Below are 17,969 nucleotides of genomic sequence, written 5' to 3' on the forward strand. Positions count from 1 at the left end.
TTTTTTGAAAGTATTAAGTCGAAGGGAATAGTATCCTTTCCTATATTTACTGTTTGTCTCACTCTAACACAGCCAATACAAAGTAAATGGCATTAAATCATAGTTGAGTGCAGTTGGAGTGATTGGATTTCGCAGCGCCAAGACAACGGGTAGATAAGGGCGATAACAGCTGCGCGACGCCTGCCGACAACGGAAGCCCAACGCGCGCAACATGCTGCTGACTGAGCGAGATTGACGCTGATGAGACAAGCAGGGGATGGCCAAGACATATGGACCACCAAATCGCACCATCAGCTCTCCAACAATAGACAGCCCAGAACAGTGAAAGGACACCCTCTTCTCCCACAAGGAACATCTGATCACGGAGGAACCCGTTGGACACTCAGCACTCACGTGGCGCTGAGGCTGGAAAAATCCTCAACTCTCATTGCCCTGACAATAGTAACGCCCAAACTCTCCTGGCCAATCCACAACAGACTATTACCCTAAAAAATGCCCAAACAGACCCTTCTTCCCGACCGCGGCTTGCATCCCAAGAGCCATTAAAAGACAACGTTTTTCTCGGGAATCTTTGACCTGTTGATTGTTGACCCTGGATCAGGCCTTCCTCTTCGTCTGGGTCTGTTTGCCGTTTTTGCCTCGCTGTCGACTTTGAATAAATTGTCAACTTGTGTTTCCGAGCCTTTTTCCAGCTTTTAAAATGGAGTCAGTAAAAGGGGTTAAAACTAAGGTGAATTGAGTTTGATTCAATCAATCAAAAACACTGGTGACCCTTCATTATTTGTTTATAATTCACCCATGGAACTAATGTGGGATAGGTTGTGTTCCGGGAAGGGAACTCTGTCGCACACATTTCTGGCATAGACACTAGAGAGTTAGAGAAGACAGAGCGGCCGAACACGAGCCATGAGACTCACATCATCCGCTACACTGGTGACCCCGACTAGCCTCGTTGAAGTCTCAGAGGCCTTTTACGAAAACTTAAAGTAATGGCGAACACTAGCTTTCTCGAGCTTGCGATGTTAATCTAGTCTTCTGCGGCCGCGTGGTTCGCGTACGCGGAGGCGCAGCTCGTCTTCCGTGGTATTTCAGACGATACCATGCGCGTCGGGTACTCGACGGCAGTCAAAGAGCCAAAAGAGGACAAGTATGAGGCGCTTAAAGCGGACCTTCTCATGCATTTTGAATGATTGTATGCTTTATTGGCTTCAAAGACGCACAAGATGCCCGCTACGAGAGCTTTTCTGCCCGAGGTTTCCGTCGACGATGGTGGCCCTCTTGCCCCGGATCCCCGCGGTCGCCCTCTCGTCCCATTGCCCGCGCGGCCACAGTACGCTCTGGCACTTCCCGACGTTGCCGTCTCGCCTCCAGCGGCAATCTCGCTCTCCTCGGCTCCGGCGCCGCTCTACGCCACCGGCCTACTCGACGACGCCCTGGCCATTCCCGGCCTTCTCGACGGTGTCCATTCCGTTCCTGGCCTACTCGTCGACGCGGCGTCTGCACTTGGGTTTCCGGACGACGTCAATCCTGTGCCTGCGTCTCTGGCCACTTCATTATTTGTTCATGATTCACCCGTGGAACTAATGTGGGATATTTGGTGTTCCAGGGGAAAACTCTTTGTTGCGCGCGTTTCCGGCAGAGACTAGAGCCCGAAACACACAGAGTCCGTGGCGCTCCGCTCAGCTCCGTTCCGAATGACGCAACAATACCATGCAGATCGTGTGCGATGCCAAATGCCCACAGCATACGGTCCGTGTCATGCGGTTCGTACACACTCGGACTCAAGATGCGCATGCGCAAAACGGAGGAGACTACGTGATCAGATCAACACAAAGTTTATTGTTGTGATAGTATTTTCAGGGGGAAAAACACGCCAAAGACGCACAAAGGCCAATAGTACAGACTAGTTTAGCTACAGTTAAATTCAGTTCAACACACACAAAAGCACAAAATAATATATAATCTACGTATGCACGCGCGCTAAAAAATCCAGCCCGACCCGACCCGCGGGTATTAAAGCCCGACACTGCCCGATCAATTAACTTGATTTGCAGGCCTGAGCCTGAAAAAACACGAAATGTTATGCTTTATTAGGATAGACCGGAGCGCGAACCCCCACCAAAATGTTGTTTTATTTGTGAGAACTCAGGGGAGGAAATGTGGGGATGCGATGCGTCAGTCAGACCTGGAGAAAGCACTGCTTGGAAAAACAAGCCTGTCTTTTGCAAAGAATTCTCAAAATTTATTTGTGTGTCTTTTCTATCAGCTGGATAGTTCATGTTTTATTTCCTCCAGCAGCCCATTTGACATTTAATTCCCTCGAGTTGGCAGGAAAAAAATGCAAGTTTTTTAAGTGTTAAAATCGGTGACATATTTTTATAATCATTGTAAATGCATTTACGCAACGAAATACTGCTGGAAAAGTTTGTTAAATATATTTCTGTGTGGTATTTTGTGCTCACATGGACGCACCTCTTTGACAAGAGGCTCTGTGTGGCTTCTGTTTGCAATTCCCATCCAGCGCCTATGTTTCGTCCAAATGATTTTTTTCAACAAGTATTTCTTAGTTTAACACCCATACATTGTTTTAGTTTACATATATATTTATTGCAAAAAAGTTAGCCCGGCCTGACCCAAACGTAATATTTGACCTTTAACCCCTTAATGCCTAAATTTTTTTCCAATAATAAAAAAAATAATTGTGGTGTGTTTTTACTTTCAAATAGATGCTAAATTAAATTGAAAGTGTTAATTTGAATATAGCCCATAAAATAGTCATACATTTAGGTATGATGCCGATTAGCGACAACAGGCAATAAAGGAAAACAAATGGCAAAAAAGGCACATACCCATCTCAGGTCTGAACACACTTTTATCGCAACATCTTTTTTCACTGCTTGTGAAATTCTGAAAAACAATTATTGTTTTTGTTTAAACACAGATGTACATCACATTTTTAATCAGACTAGAAGACATATGATGTAGATAAATAAATAAAAGATGATTTTTATCATAACAGACAGGGCACTGGCAAATGTGCTGGCAACAATCACCCCTCTATTGTCAAACCATTTGACTGCTCTTATGCAGACATTGTCCACAAGAGCCTCTTGCTCTTCAAATGTCCCTCTTCGCTTCTTCTTCATCTATGAGTCTGCACTGAAACAGCACCCACGCAGGCGATTGTGCTGCACGGTCCCAAGTGCAGGTATGCCCTTTTTTGCAAGAGCAACAAACAGATCTACAGATGAGAACCAGTTATCAAAGAACAGCAGGATGAATGACTTGTGCAAGCTTGAGCACAATGTTACCACTGGCTCCTATGTCTGGTTGGCCTGGTACCGGATCTATTTTCCCTGTGAATATGTCAAATGAGTGCACCAGACCTCTTATGTCGCACAGTACAAAAATCTTGTATCCCAATTTGTATGGCTTTTTTTTTTATATATTGCTTTAGGCTCGATCTGCCCTTGATGTAGCTCTTGAAGGTCTTGCAGGTGCAGCACTGGTGGTTGGAGGTGGATGAGGCGGATCATCATCATCTTCCTCACTGCTGCTAATGTCCACTGTAGAGTCATTGCTGCTGCTTTCATCACCTGGTGCAGAAAATAATAAATCACTTTAGGAAACACCAAACATTTTTATCTTTTCAGTGTGTTCACGTAGTTACATCCATAGATGTCAAACAAGCTCAAACTTGACACAAAATCACCTTCACTTGCTTTATTAGGATTGTACTCCTCATCGCTGCCCTCACTCTCACTGAGAGCACTCGCAACAGGAGGTGGTTTGGCCCGGTGTGCTAGCTTTGCGTAAAAAGCTGCTGCATTCATTTGTATTTCTGCAGAAAAATAAGGTAAAGAAATTACTGTTATAATTTCAAAACAAAATGTGTTGAAAACCATCAACATACATACATTTGCTTCTGTTTGGTAGTTATCAGCTCATGCTGTGTTCATTTTTCATTATATAGAAATAAGAAAAATAAATCAATAGCAATGACATTGTTTATGCAACACGTTATGTTTATTATGTCTACAGATGACAACAAGTGTGGCAATGTCTGAATAAAACGTGTCTAAAAGTGGAACGACATGGAGGCACCCGTGTGCACCGTTGCATATAAAGGATGCGTTCATTTATTTGTTCTACAGAAAAATAGTAACCACAAATGCCCTTTTTTATGCAACACATTACTTTTGTAATGTTTACAGATGATAACGAGAGTGATAGTTTATAGATAAAACGCGTGCGAGTGTTGCAAACCTTCGACAAACAACGCATTTACGTTTGCGGGGTGGCGGGGGAGGGGGGAGGTGCTTTTCCGATGATGCCGGCTGTAGCGATAGCGCTACAAACCAAAATCGTCATAGAGCTTCAAAAATACTCATCATAGAAACTCTATCTCATCGTGTTAGCAACACAAGTACACAATAAGACGGTACATATTTTTTTATTTTAGCTGACTTACCTTGAATTGAATGAATTAGTCAAGTTGGTGCGCAGGACTTCGACGTGGCTTTCATCTTGAATATCACGGTCCGGAAAAGGAAGCGGTGTTGTCTCTGGTCGGACACGACTGAAACTAATGCTTGAAAAAGGTTCCTAGGCATGTGTTTGACATTAATGTACCGGCAGTGAACAAAGGCAGACGATATTTTGGCCGCTTTCAAAGCGGGAACGGTATGATGCCGAATCGCGACATTCGGCGTTAAGGGGTTTTAAGGCCCGACCCTGCCTGAAATTCGGGTCGGGTCAGGTTCGGGCTCAGGATTTTACCTCTAGCGCGTGCACATAGTGTAGCACTTGCAAGAATTGCCAGCGGAAATTAGTTTCAGTAAATCAGCACAGAAGTCTAGCTCACTTTTTACTCTCTTCACGTTGCCGCATCAAAAACACCAATAAGAGAGTCGCGCTGATGACCGCACTTCCTAGTGACGCTACAATAGTATTAGGAAGAATGTGCTTTTCTTTAGTCAATAGTTAAAATATATTGTTTGGAGATACACGAGCAGTGTACATCCCATGCAAATGACCTGTATACATTTGGTTTTGTGTAAATTTCAATAAAATATGGTTAAAATTAGCTGCATAATACCTTTATTAACAATATTTACTTTGAAAGACCGGCTATTGCTGCCGTTCCATTTCCTATTCGGTGCGTGCTAAACAGCAAGTCTAGATCCGGCCGCAGGTTGACGGACCAGAAAATAGACCTCGTACGTATTTTAGTTTTGACGGATCGGAGAGGCGGACTCAGGCGCATCCGGATTGGAGCTGAGCGGATCATGTGGACCGCCTCGTAATGACTACAGTACAAACGTATTTGTTGCGTCGTTCAGAGCGGAGCAGACTCTGTGTGTTTCGGCCTTTAGAGGAGACACGAGCGGTCGAACACGAGACACAAACTCTATTCACGAGCCATGAGACTCACATCATCCTCTACAACACCCAATTTTTTGTTGACTTGGTCTGAATCATTGTTCTTTGTGACATTGTTTTGGAACAATGATCAGCATTTTGAAATTATTTGACTATGTTGGATCTGTTCGTAGATCAGTATAGTTTTTTATTAACATGCTAAGCAGGCATTATTGACTCGCGCTAGCTTAGCCACTATGGAGTCCTTCAGCTAAAAAAATAACTTACAAACTGCACAGAATTTGATGAAATCAACTCCACCAACTAATTACACCCCCGCTATCTCAAAGATTAAGCCTAATGTCAAAAATTCTGAACTTGTGCTTTAAGTTCTCCTCCTGGTTTGATTTGAAAGCACCTTTCCAGACACTCCAGGACACTTTACAATTGCAGAGATTTAAAAAAATAATTAAAAGAGGAAGCGGGAAAGGAATCATAAGACAAAACAACAGAAGATCAAAATGGATATGATCACGTCAACAAATGTGGAATTTAAGTGAGAAGGACAAAGATCAGGGAGTTCCGGAGTCAAGGGGCAGAATGACTAAACGCTCTGGAACCCAAAGTAATAAGACGGATATCAAAAAGCAGAGAAGTCAGGGAGGAGTCTTGGTGCAAATGAGGTCGGATGAATAGCTTTCCAAGTGTTGAGTATTTTGTAATGAATTCAATCAACTTGAGGGAAGACAGGGTACCCCAAAATAAACAGGGAAATCAACTGGTTGCGTGCCAACAATTCATTGAAACCGGGGGGCGGGGGGCTGCGAACGCTGATCTTTCGAGGACCGACCCGCACAGATCGGAAATCTGGCATCGTCAGAGGCTGCCAACGAGTTAAACTTGCGCTGCCGTCATCCGAAAGCATACGTGCCGGGATGCGTCGGGACTTGTCTGTAACTGGCATGCCTTTTTACGACGCGCCATTGTCTACTCAAACTTCTCCGGTCGAGAAATGGCTGCGCCGAAAGTCTGGTTGTGCGTCCTCCTCATGTGGCTCCACTCAGGTAGGTGACCTACGACCTCCGGCGGTCTTTTCTTTTCTTTTTTTTTTAAATCACGTGGTTTTTACGGCAGCAGGAAGCGTCGAAGACCAGACGCCGACACCCTGGCCTAACTACGACTACAATTCCACTTTTGACTATTCAGAATACTGTAAGGACACATAAAACTAACACAATCCCTTTTTATTACTTGTTCAAATTGTTTTAGCAACAAAAGACACAACAGTCATCGCCTGTTTTTTGCATTCGCAGACGAGGGCGCGTTTACGCCGGCGATCCAAATGGACAAGGTGAGCCGAGGTCAGAAAGGACCCGGAAAGCTCGAAACTCAGACCGCCGTTTGACCTTTGACCCAATCAGGTTTCCGAGGCGGGGCAGAGTATCGGGCTCGCGCTGGCGTTGGTGACCGTTCATCTGGTGTGAGGATCTGAAGAGAAACATCCCGGAACGCCGCATCACACCTTTAACTTTTGCGGATGGAGCTAAATCACGGGCAAAATGATTGTCATCTCAATAAATAAAATATTTTGAGAAAAAAAAAGTTGTCTTAATATATTCAAGAACAAACATTCAACTTTTGTTTTCAGGTGATAATCATTTTGGCCGGGATTTAGCTCCATATACTTTTTTCTCCGCCGACAAAAACGGGCGAGCTAACGATGCTGATCTTAAGGCCACGGCTAACTGCACGTGAACAAAGTAGAGGGCGCCAAATGCTGCGCAAACGTGAAATGCAATGGGAACGGGGGAAAAAAAACTTTTAGCTGCTCGGTCCCGTCACGGCGACGAGCACCCGGCTCGCGACATGTACTCGTCCAGGTCGGCGTCCAGTCGCTTCTTGGACCTGGCCATGTAGTCGTCCAGCTGGGCGTCCAGGCGGCTCTTAGATCTGGACATGTAGCGGTCCAGCTGCATGTCCAGCTGGCGTTTGGTGGGCACGTCCTGCCTCCGCAACCACGGGCGCCTCCCCGCTTCCGGCCGGGCATCCGGGAGCTCTCCCGAAGTGTCGGGACGGCGCGCGGCGCTTCCTCCTGCACGGGGATAAAAAAAAATTTATTATTATTTTTTTTTAAATCGATGCAGATTTAGCTGCAGACCTTGAAAAAGAGGAGAGGAAGCGCCGCACCTGCTCTCCTGAGGCGGGCGGTGCGACGGAAAAGGGCAGCGCGGCGTAAACGGATGGTGCGGCAGCGGGCTCTCCAGCCATACTTGGTCCTAAAATTCCAGTAGCCTGACCGCTCCCGCCCCAAACGGGACCACACGTTGGCTCGCCCGAAGGTCCGAACCGCAGGGGACGGCGCCGGGCACGGCACCCCCATCTAAAAAAAAAAAAAAAAACCACCACCACCACACGTCTTCTTTCCCGTTTTGATATGAGATATGTTGCACCTTTTTATCTTTGCTGCTGTGGTGTGAAGGAATCTGACCCCTTAGCCAGAACCGCCGGACCGGCGCTGGCGCAGCTCCAGCGACCCGAGCCGGCGAGGCCTGGCCAAAAGGCCAAACTCCGCACGGTCTTAACCCCTTGTACTGACTCCATTTTGAAAGCTGGAAGAAGGCTTCCAAGCACAAGTTGACAATTTATTCTGAGTCGACAGCAATTCTACAGCACAGAAGGACCCAGGCGAAGATCCGAGGTCATCATATCACAAGTCAACAAAAGGTTCCCGAGAAAAATGGCAACGTTAAACATTGTCTCTTTTAAGGCTTTCACATGGCGGGCTGTGGGCAGAAGAAGGGTGTGTTTGGGTGTTGTTTAGGATTATTGACTGTTTGTGGATTGGACAGGAGGATTCGGGAGTTACTGTTGTCAGGGAAACAAGGGTTGTGGATTTTGCCACCTCAGCGTCAAAGGGGCTCTTGGAGTCTTACCAGTTGTGTTATCCGTTGGAGATCAGGCGTTCAACGGTCTTCCTTGTGTCGGGACAGGGCGTCCCGCCATTTGTTCTGGACTGTCCGGGAGAACCGATTGCGAGAGTTGGTGGTGCAGACGTGGGCTCGTCAGTGTTATCGTCATCTTGCTTAGTCAGTTGCATGACACACACGTTGGGCTTCCACGATATGAAGGTGTCATGTATCTCTTATGCCCTATAAATTCTTGTTTTCCTTAAACAATAAGTGTTATTGATTTTATATTGAGTGTGTTAGAGTAATACAAACAGTCAAACAGTAAATACGAGAAACGATACTATTCCCAGATTGATTATATGAAGTGTGTTATGAAGGAAAAAGGTACAGTCATCGCACACACAATATAATTGTTTGCATTAGTCTGACACATTCATCTAACTATTGTTTAAGCAGACTCCACTACATGCCCTTTGACACAGTGAAGTGAATCTCCTTATCCGGGCTAATGAGGGGGAGATGAGAAAAATGGTACAGTTTCTCGTAGGCACCGTCTAACGGTTTGCATTACTCTAACACACGTAATATAATTTATCAGGAAATAGTATCATTTTCATATTTACGGTAGGACTGCCCTACTAATATAAAATAAATAGCACACCATAGTTTAATGAGAAGAAATAGAAGAGATACACAATGCCGTCTTCACAGAAGCCCAACGCGTGCGTCACGAACAAGATTGACGCACCAACTCTTGCAATCAGCTCTCCCAGCAAACTCCAAGGACAAAGTGCTTTGTCCTAAAACAAGTACAAGCCAGCCCAGACAAACAAAGTTGATAGCGGGCGTCCCATTCGCGCACGAACCTAAGCCGCCCAAAACCAGCCACGGAGGGGAAGACCCAAAAGGAACGCCCAGACACACCTTCGGACACACCTTCAGCACGGCCCGCTTCGGTCACGGACTTTAAAAAGACTGGACACTGAGATAAGATAGATTTTGCTGCTCGGAAACATGTAGCCTTGTTTTGGATCCAGAATTGTCCCTCCGTCGTCTGTTTTTGCCTTGTTTTTTACCATTGTCGACGAATAAATTGTCAACCTGTTTTCGGTGAGTGTTCTTCAAACGTTTGAAACATGGAGTCAGTACAAAGGGTTAAAAATAAGAAGAGAACGCGTGAAGTTCTGCCTTCCCGGTCGGCGCGCGCGGGGGCAGCATCGGCAGAGCGGCACTTTGTTCGGCCGTCGCTCTTCCCGTGCGCCTTGGCCGGGGGGACAAATTTCAATAGTTAAAATAATGCAAATGGTTGGACAGTGCCTATGAGAAAAGGTACTCTTTCAGGTGTTACGGGCACTGGAAACTAATTTGCCCGAGGAAACTCTCCAAGGGATAAATAAAGTTTATTGAATTGGATTGCACTGAATTGACATTTATCGGCGTCAATTGCAGCCAATGAGTTTATTTTGGGTCATTTTGTGGCACTCCCGGCTCACTTTGAGTCACGTCCTCTTGATTGTGAGGCATTTGTGGGTCACTTTTTGTTCATTTTTGGGCATTCATAGGTCATTTCCTATTGATTATGGTTCACTTCCTCTCAAATTTTGGGGCATTGATGGCTCACTTCCTTTTCATTTTGGGGCATTCGTAGATCACTTCCAATCAATTCTGGGTCACTTCCTCTTAATTCCGGGGCATTTATAGGTCACTTCCTATCCATTTTGAGGCATTTCAGGGTTAAGTTTCAACTGGGAAGGGTTGGCATCAAGTGATCATTTTTCATTGCCTCTGCAAATTCATTTGACCAGAGAGCCCCTCAGTTCTAGGGAGAGATTTGTCTCAAAAATACATCCGCGATTCACACGTTTTGTAGATCCACAAATATATCCAAGAATTTCACGTTTTTGTAATCCACAAATATATCCTCAAAATTCACATGTATTTTTTTTTTAAGTTGTGCGTGCACTTCTATGATGAATTATTGTTTGCTAAAATTCAAATTGTATTTGTGAATCAGCATTTATTTTTGAGACAAACAAAACAAGAAACGTTCAAATTTTCACACACAAGTACATTTGCGATTCACAAATTTGTTTTTCAAATTCACAAATACTGCCGCAAATTTCACGTTTTTTTATTGATGTGCGTGCAACTAGCATGACTTGACATTTTTCGATTTTGCTTGTGAATTGTTGGAGCTGTGTTTTTTAACAGAGAACACGCCCATTTATTTTTGAGACAAACGTCACTCGATATTTGATCAAGATTTTCTCACACACAACAAGCCGAGAATTTTCCCGCGTCTCAAAAAACCTCCACCCGATAGGTGGCAGTAATGAGCGCATAGACTATAAAAGGATCATTCCCAAATTCATGGTCAAAAATGCCCATCAACAGAAAGATCACCTACTGACACCTAGCGGGTGACATTACACCAGGCAACAGATAAACAGGTGTCTTTGGTCCGTGTACCTTTTGGCCATTGGTTTTCTTTCTAATTTTGGAAAACACAAAACAGGCCCAATTACGTATTTATTTATGTGTGTTAACAAAAAAATGAGAAATGAATCATCTCCAATTTTCCAATTAAAAACTGCTAATTGAATGACGGAAAACGAGCCTTCGTCCATTTTTCCAAAATACGTCCAATATTTGTATGTTCCACGAACATATTACAATAAGCCATGACCCGGAAGACGATGTCTTGTTGAAGAAAAACCGTCTTCCGGGTCAAGGCTCATTGTAAAAGCGAACTCGGAGCAAAACAAACATTGGGCTTATTTTTTCGACTTCAGTTCAAAAAACAGACATTGTGAAAACGGATAAAGGCTTGTTTTCCGTTTTCCAAAATTAGAAGGAAAAACAAATGGCCAAAAGGTACACGGACCGTCTTGATAGTTCATGAAATTTGGGAATCTTTATATGGGAATTTTATAGTCTATCCGCTCAATACTGCCACCTATGGAGAAGGTGGAGGTTTTTGAGACGTGAAAATTCTCGACTTGCTGTGTGTGAGAAAATCTTGGTTAAACATCGAATGACATGTCTCAAAAATAAATGCGTGTGTTCGCTGTTAAAAAAAACAGAGCTCCAACAATTCACAAGCAAAATCGAATACTTAAAAAATGTCAAGTCATGACGATGGCACGCACAACATTAAAAAACATGTGAAATTTGCGGAAGTATTTGTGGATGAGAAAAACACCTGAAAATCACCAATGTATTTGTGAGAATCGCGGATGTATTTGTGAATTTGAAAAACGTGTTAATCGCATGTGTGTTAAAATTTGACCGTTTGTTATGTTTGTCTCAAAAATAAATGCACGCAATTCAAATTTATGCAAACAATATTTCTTAATAAGTACAACATTAAACAACACGTGAATTTCAAGGATATATTTGTGGATTACAAAAACACATGCGAAAATAACGGATGTATTTGTGGATTTCGAAAATAAATGTGAAAATCTTGGATATGTCTATTGATCGACAAAACGTGTGAATCGTGGATGTATTTGTGAGATATTTTTGAGACAAATCTCTCCGCATACCAGGCGGCAGTTCAAAATAAATACGTTAAAATCCCCGATTTCCCCCCGTCCCCCCGATCCTTATCACACTTTGACATGATCCAATTTTAACATCATTTTTCTGCCAATCAAGTGGATGACAGTTGGACTTTTCCGATCAACTATGATTTAACAAGACCACAGCTCATTCTTCAAAATCTCCATCGGACAATTTTCAAACCGTAAATTTCTACAAACATTTAGCTGAAATCACAGCCACCCTAGTGTGTCGATTTTCATGTCGAGCAATGATCAAAATAATCAAAAACTATTTTGATCAGCCCAAATTGTAAAATGCGAATCGGAGGATGGATTCTTTTTCAGTTTTCTGCTTTGACCATCAAACGGAAAGTTGAACCCTCCTGAATTCACCTTTGCGCATTTTTGCCACTTTGTTTCAAACCTTGCCCTTGTTTTTCAATAAAGCCATGGAAATCAAACACGTGAGTCGTCATTAAATCAAATCATGGACGTATTCAGCTATATGCGTTTAGTGCTATTGTCAATGACTATAGCAAAATTGGCCGCCGGCCCTCCCGAGTCAACTAGATTGGACGTCTATTGCTGTCAATGGTAAATGATTACTATTGGCTAAAGGCTCACCTGGGGGACGAACGGAATGGGGGACGCCACAAATAGGAGCTGCGGCTGGGGAAAGGCCATCATGCTGGGCCGCGTCATTTGCTCGATCATCACCTGAGAGAAGCTAATCGAAAGAATTTCACAATTGAAAAATGTTCTTCGACACAGAAAATCCACAAAGCAGCAACAATTCCTTGCTTAACCCTCTGGAGCAAAGCGGTCATTACAGTGGACAGGTACTGAGACGTAATAATGCATTGGTTTCTATGTTTGAACTGCATAGCAAGTTCAAGAGTGCGCTCTGCTGCCATTCTCTATTGATGTCAATTCAGTGGTCAGATGGTGTAACTGCAAGTAAATATCCTTCAAATCCAAGGTACTGGCATATCCCATCAATACAGTGGTACCTCGACATACGATCGCTTCGACACACGATCCTTTCAAAATCCGACGTAAAATTTGACTCGTCATTTGTTTCTACATCCGATGACCTGCTCGAAAAACGCCGATGAATGAGAGCGCCGCAGTTTCTTTTGCTTTCCCGGAAGACAGACGCACGCCTGATTTTTACGAGAAGGAAATAAACATGGCTTCCAAGGATGTTAGTGCAGGTGGTGAAAAAAGGAAAAAAAGTGAGGTTTACCATTCAAATGAAGATGGAAATGATAGAAAAATATTAGCGTGGCGTGTGCCTCCGTGAACTGGCTCGACAACACGGCCGTAGAATATCTACGATCTCGACGGTCCTCCTCAGACCTTCGTTTGCCAGTCTTTATGAGTTAAGGTGACAATTATTCTTATTGCAACATCGCAAAAAAAAAAAAACAATATCACCAGCTTCGCCAGGTTCTTAATCATTTATCTCAGAACTTGTGCAACACAACATGCCTACTGTCCCTCGGAGCCGAACATGAAAAGTGAAATTAAAACGCCCTCTCTCCCTCTCTTTCATGTCACGTTCAGGTACACCACGCAAAACACATCCGCCACATTAGAACCCGACTCATTACATTATTACAGGTGTTGTTATTATTATTACTATTATTATTCAGATTTTTATCCATAATGTGTATGTTTTGCTCTGCGTAATTGCTATTTGCAATAGTACCAGCAGTATTTCTTAAGGATTTAGTGTAGGTTTCCGAGCTGTGGAGCAAATTAAAGGAACTAGAATGTATTCATTATGGGAAAATCCTGCTCAACATACAACCATTTCAACTTACAAACAAGGTCCTGGAACGAATGAACTTCGTATGTAGAGGTACCACTGTACTTCTATGCCCAAAGAGCTACAGTGTTTAACCCTTTATTGCCAAACGTATCACATTTGATACCCCTAAATTTCATGATTTTGAGACTAATTCAGAATTTTGACAATTCTTTTTGGGGAAAAAAATGATGGATGCAAGTCAACACATGCATCTGCAGGTTCCATGAGAAAAACAAACAGGATTTAGCAAGGGTTATAGATATCAGAGCGCATATTACACATATTCATTTTGACTTTTTTTTTACAAATTTGAAAAAAAAAGGTTTCGTTATGACCTTATTTTTCAAATTTTGGGATTCTCTGATAATTGCTTCATGTTGCAGGTATTTAAAGGTTAAAAAAACTACACACTGGTATGAAAAAGTATCTGAACCTTTTGGAATTTTTCACATTTCTGCATAAAATCACTATCAAATGTGATTTGATCTTTGTCAAAATCACACAGATGTTAATACGGTGTCTGCTTAATGAGGATAGTATGCAAACAATGACAGAAGGCGAGAAAAATAAGTAAGTGAACCATCACATTTAACATTTTGTGGCCCTCCCTTTGGCAGCAATTACTTCAACCAAACTTCCTGTAGCTGCAGATCAGTCTGGCACATCGATCAGGACTAATCTTGGCCCAGTCTTATCTACAAAACGGCTCTAGTTCAGATTCCCGGGATGTTTGGCATGAATCGCTGTCTTTAGCAGCATCTCAATGGGGTTCAAGTCTGGACTTTGACTTGGCCACTCCAGAACATGCATTTTGTTCTTCTGAAACCATCCTGAAGTTGATTTACTTCTGTGTTTTGGATTATTGTCTTGTTGCAGCATCCATCCTCTTTTTAGCTTAAAATGTCTCACATATGGCCTCAGGTTTTCCAGCAAATTATCCTGATAAACCTTTGAATTCATTCTTCCATTAATGATTACAAGTTGTCCAGGCCCTGAGGCAGCAAAACAGCCCCAAATCATGATGCGACCTCCACCCTGCTTCACGGTGGGGATGAGGCGTTGATGTTGGCGGGCTGTTCCATTTTTCCTCCACACATGACGTTGTGTGTTACTCCCAAACAATTCAACTTTGGTTTCATTAGTCCACAAAATATTTTGCCAAAACATCTGTCCAAGTGCCTTAATGCAAACATTAAACGAGCAACAATGTGTTTTTTTTTTTTTTTTAAGACAGCAGTGGCTTCCTCTGTGGAGTCGTCCCATGAACACCATTCTTGGCCATATAGTTGATGTGTGCACAGAGATATTGGACTGTGCCAGTGATTTCTCCAAGTCTCTAGCAGACACTCTAGGGTTCTTTTTTATCTCTCTGTGTATTCTGCGCTGAACTCTTGGCGTCGTCTTTGGCTGACAGCCACTCCATGGGAGAGAAGCAACAGTGCCAAACTATCTCCATTTGTGGACAACTTCTCTGACTGTCGATTGATGAACATCCAGACTTTTAGAGATGGTTTTGTATCCTTCCCCAGCTTTATACAAATCAACAATCCTTGATCGCGGTCTACTGTGACCGAGCCATGATGCACATCAGACAATGCTTCTCATCAATTACCAGGTGTGCATTTTATAGTGGGCATGGCAGCTTTAAACCACTCATCAGTGATTGATTGTTTGGTAAAAATTGGTAAAATATGAAAACCTATAAATGTTTGGGTTGTTTTAGTTAAAGCAGACAGTTTTTACATCTGTGTGATTTTGACAAAGATATGACAAATATATGCAAAATTCCAAAAGGTTCAGATACTGTCTATACAGTGGTATAATAAAAAAACTAACATATAGGGAAACTTTTTTTTTTTTTTTTTTTTTTTTTATATTTGTGTACAATGTATTGAAATGTATGCTTAAACATGTGTCCAATGAAGTGGACATCATGCATGCCCCAGTATATTTTTTAACACAATTCACAATTGTTTCACTGTTTTTATGACTGTTTTAGTTACTAGTATGTAATTGTTGTGTATATATAAGCATTTAATTTTTGTGCAGATTAGCCGTAGTTTGCTTTTCTATAGCCTATATCTTATTTTGTAGCTTTCAAAAGCAGCAAAGAATAAGGTGGTTTACAAGAAATTCCATCCAACTTCAGTGATAATGATTGTAGTAACCAGTGTTGAGTGGCTGCCAAACAACAGAGACCTTGGCGCTTAGGAGTAGGAGTCACAACTAAAGGTTTCATTGGTTTTCTTATTCAGGCCAAAGCATTGTGCCTATAGCAGGGGTGTCCAAACTTTTTGCAAAGGGGGCCAGATTTGGTGTGGTAAAAATGCGGGATGTAGAACAAATTATTGAAGCAAATTTTACTAAGCCATTCCGTGTGTCACTTTTGCTTTATTTATTTATCTTTTTAATTAATAATTTCAACAATCTCGCAACTAGCTTTTGTGGCGTTCTCTTTCGGCTCTCGGGCTCTTGTGAAATACTGCAGCTGTAAAATTAAACTGGCTTCAAGTTGCTTGAATTGCTCGCTGCGCATCTTCTCTGTAATCTTGTCGTACATGTCAGCGTGTCTTGTTTGGTAATATCGCCTCACATTGAACTCTTTAAAAACAGCGACTGTCTCTTTGCAAATGAGGCAGACACAGTCGTTGCGTATTTTAGTGAAGAAATATTCCAATTTCCACCTATCATTGAAGCGGCGGCCGTCGCAGTCAACTTACTTTTTTTTTTTTTTTTTTTTTTGGTTGAAAATTGGGAATAAAGGGTCACCCGGGGTAATGTTGCTTAGAGTGCTGCTGCCTTTTAGTGGGTAAATGAGAAGCAGCATTTAGTGTGTAAGCTACTCATACGCTGGTAGCAGTACTGCTGACCAATTTATTAAGCCTGTGTGCGGGCCAGACGTTATTGATTTTATGACAGAGGCTGGGGGCCGGATGAAATTTGACAAAGGGCCGCATTTGGCCCCCGGGCCGGACTTTGGACATGTCTGGCCTATAGTGTTGAAATTTCCCCAAAATTGTTGAAATTATTTATCAAAGCATAATAGGGTTAAAGGGTTTCTATATTCACAATAGAACAAAAATCCATTCATTTTTTATAGTAAATTTACATTGTTTTATGCTGAGTGTGCAGTTCCATGGAGTCCACTTTTTGGAAAATAAGACATTTAACATGATTTTTATGTCCTAAGAAAACAAATCTTGACCAAGTATTTCATATTTCATGTATATCAGAGGGTTAAAAAAATCAAAATAATAATAAATCCAGCATACACTGGTCCATGCCAACAAGACCAGTGACAAAACAACAAATCTAGCAGAACCTTGCTACCATTGCTTGTACTGGAACCAGCATATGCTAAATTTCTTAGCAACATTTTTAACTACATGCCCTTCACCCGGAGACAATGCTCATCATTCATTCCCTACAAACGAAAAATCAACTTGAAATCAATTCCTGCATTTGGTAAACATGGATGGACATTCATGTCATGCTCACCGTTGATGGAGGGAAACATTTGAAGTCTTTGTCGGGCGAACAAGCGCCGGTTTTCGTCTCATCCTCTTGTTGGCCAAAGCACTGGATGAAAAAGCCACATTTACCATGATTTAATGCGCCTCGAACGTTGCCTGTCGTCGTAGAAGTCTTAGCGCGTGCTAAACGCGGCTGGCGGCGCCTCTTCCTGTTAGCCCCCACGGCTAACACTCGTTAGCACCACAGCGTTCGATTGCGATTGGACGAGCTAGCGTGACTTTTTCGTCACTTAAATTTAGCAAGTTTTACTCTTAAGTCTTGACTTAATTTAACTGGTTAAAATATTCACCTTTTACGCCGTGGAAGTAGTCTCGCGTTTGCTGCTCAACGCGCCCTTTCCGCACCACCACTACACCTGTTCCTAATTGGACTTGGATGAGTTTCGTTTCGCTAGCTAGCGTTACTTCACTTTGACAAGTTTTGCCATTAAAGGTTTTGCTTAAATTGAATAAGTAACAAATCCAAGTTTATGTAGCTAGCTTGTTAGCTTCAACACACACTGTGAATGAGCAGGAATTTCTCCACTCGGTGACTTCTATCCGTTGTCTCAAAAATGCAGTCACCACAACACCAAATGTCATTGGCTGTGCATTTAGCTTACCTGTGCAAAAAGAGAAAGCGAGGGCTCTTTTTCTTGGTATCAATGCTTCTTCTCATTAGACAAACACAAACCGTTTCAAGTTCAACACACTTTTATTTTGACGGGTCCACAAAGCGTTGAGCGGTACACTTGGCCAACAATCATCACTGGACTTGCTTTGAGTCGGTGCAAAGTGGGCGGGGCCGGGCCGCGTTCGGAACGGCGAC

General features: G+C 42.7%; 1 protein-coding gene and 1 long non-coding RNA gene across 3 annotated transcripts; both read right to left on the bottom strand.

Annotated features, from left to right (window-relative positions):
* Window positions 1–2,854: 2,854 nt before the first annotated feature.
* LOC130914309 (uncharacterized) lies at window positions 2,855–4,711 on the bottom strand. The gene is made up of 2 exons (XR_009062877.1): window positions 3,713–4,711; window positions 2,855–3,596 (listed from the first exon to the last, which is right to left on the bottom strand). It is a non-coding gene; the product is annotated as an uncharacterized LOC130914309 (long non-coding RNA).
* Window positions 4,712–6,545: 1,834 nt separating this feature from the next.
* Window positions 6,546–17,900, bottom strand: LOC130915120 (uncharacterized). Of its 2 annotated transcripts, none has more exons than XM_057834906.1 (5): window positions 17,452–17,652; window positions 17,127–17,207; window positions 12,440–12,542; window positions 7,549–7,741; window positions 6,546–7,453 (listed from the first exon to the last, which is right to left on the bottom strand). In XM_057834906.1, the coding sequence occupies exons 2-5, from the start codon at window positions 17,186–17,188 to the stop codon at window positions 7,200–7,202; spliced, it is 612 nt and encodes a 203-aa protein (XP_057690889.1). In that variant the 5' UTR covers window positions 17,189–17,207; window positions 17,452–17,652; the 3' UTR covers window positions 6,546–7,199. The 2 variants fall into 2 exon arrangements, with proteins under 2 accessions (XP_057690889.1, XP_057690888.1); XM_057834905.1 differs by lacking the exon at window positions 17,452–17,652 and adding an exon at window positions 17,764–17,900 and having other exon boundaries at window positions 6,547–7,453.
* Window positions 17,901–17,969: the final 69 nt, after the last annotated feature.

Source organism: Corythoichthys intestinalis, chromosome 4 (genome assembly GCF_030265065.1).
Source record: "Corythoichthys intestinalis isolate RoL2023-P3 chromosome 4, ASM3026506v1, whole genome shotgun sequence".
Lineage (NCBI taxonomy): Eukaryota > Metazoa > Chordata > Actinopteri > Syngnathiformes > Syngnathidae > Corythoichthys > Corythoichthys intestinalis.

What these genes read in the sequence shown, in the direction of transcription:
- LOC130915120 (XM_057834905.1), bottom strand. Translation starts at nt 17,819, where the DNA reads ATGAGAAGAAGCATTGATACCAAGAAAAAGAGCCCTCGCTTTCTCTTT. An exon ending in CCATTCCGTTCGTCCCCCAG is followed by an intron (nt 7,742 to 12,439) that starts GTGAGCCTTTAG and finishes TTTTTTTTTTAG; the next exon opens with ATGGGGGTGCCGTGCCCGGC. An exon ending in CGCCCGCCTCAGGAGAGCAG is followed by an intron (nt 7,454 to 7,548) that starts GTGCGGCGCTTC and finishes ATCCCCGTGCAG; the next exon opens with GAGGAAGCGCCGCGCGCCGT.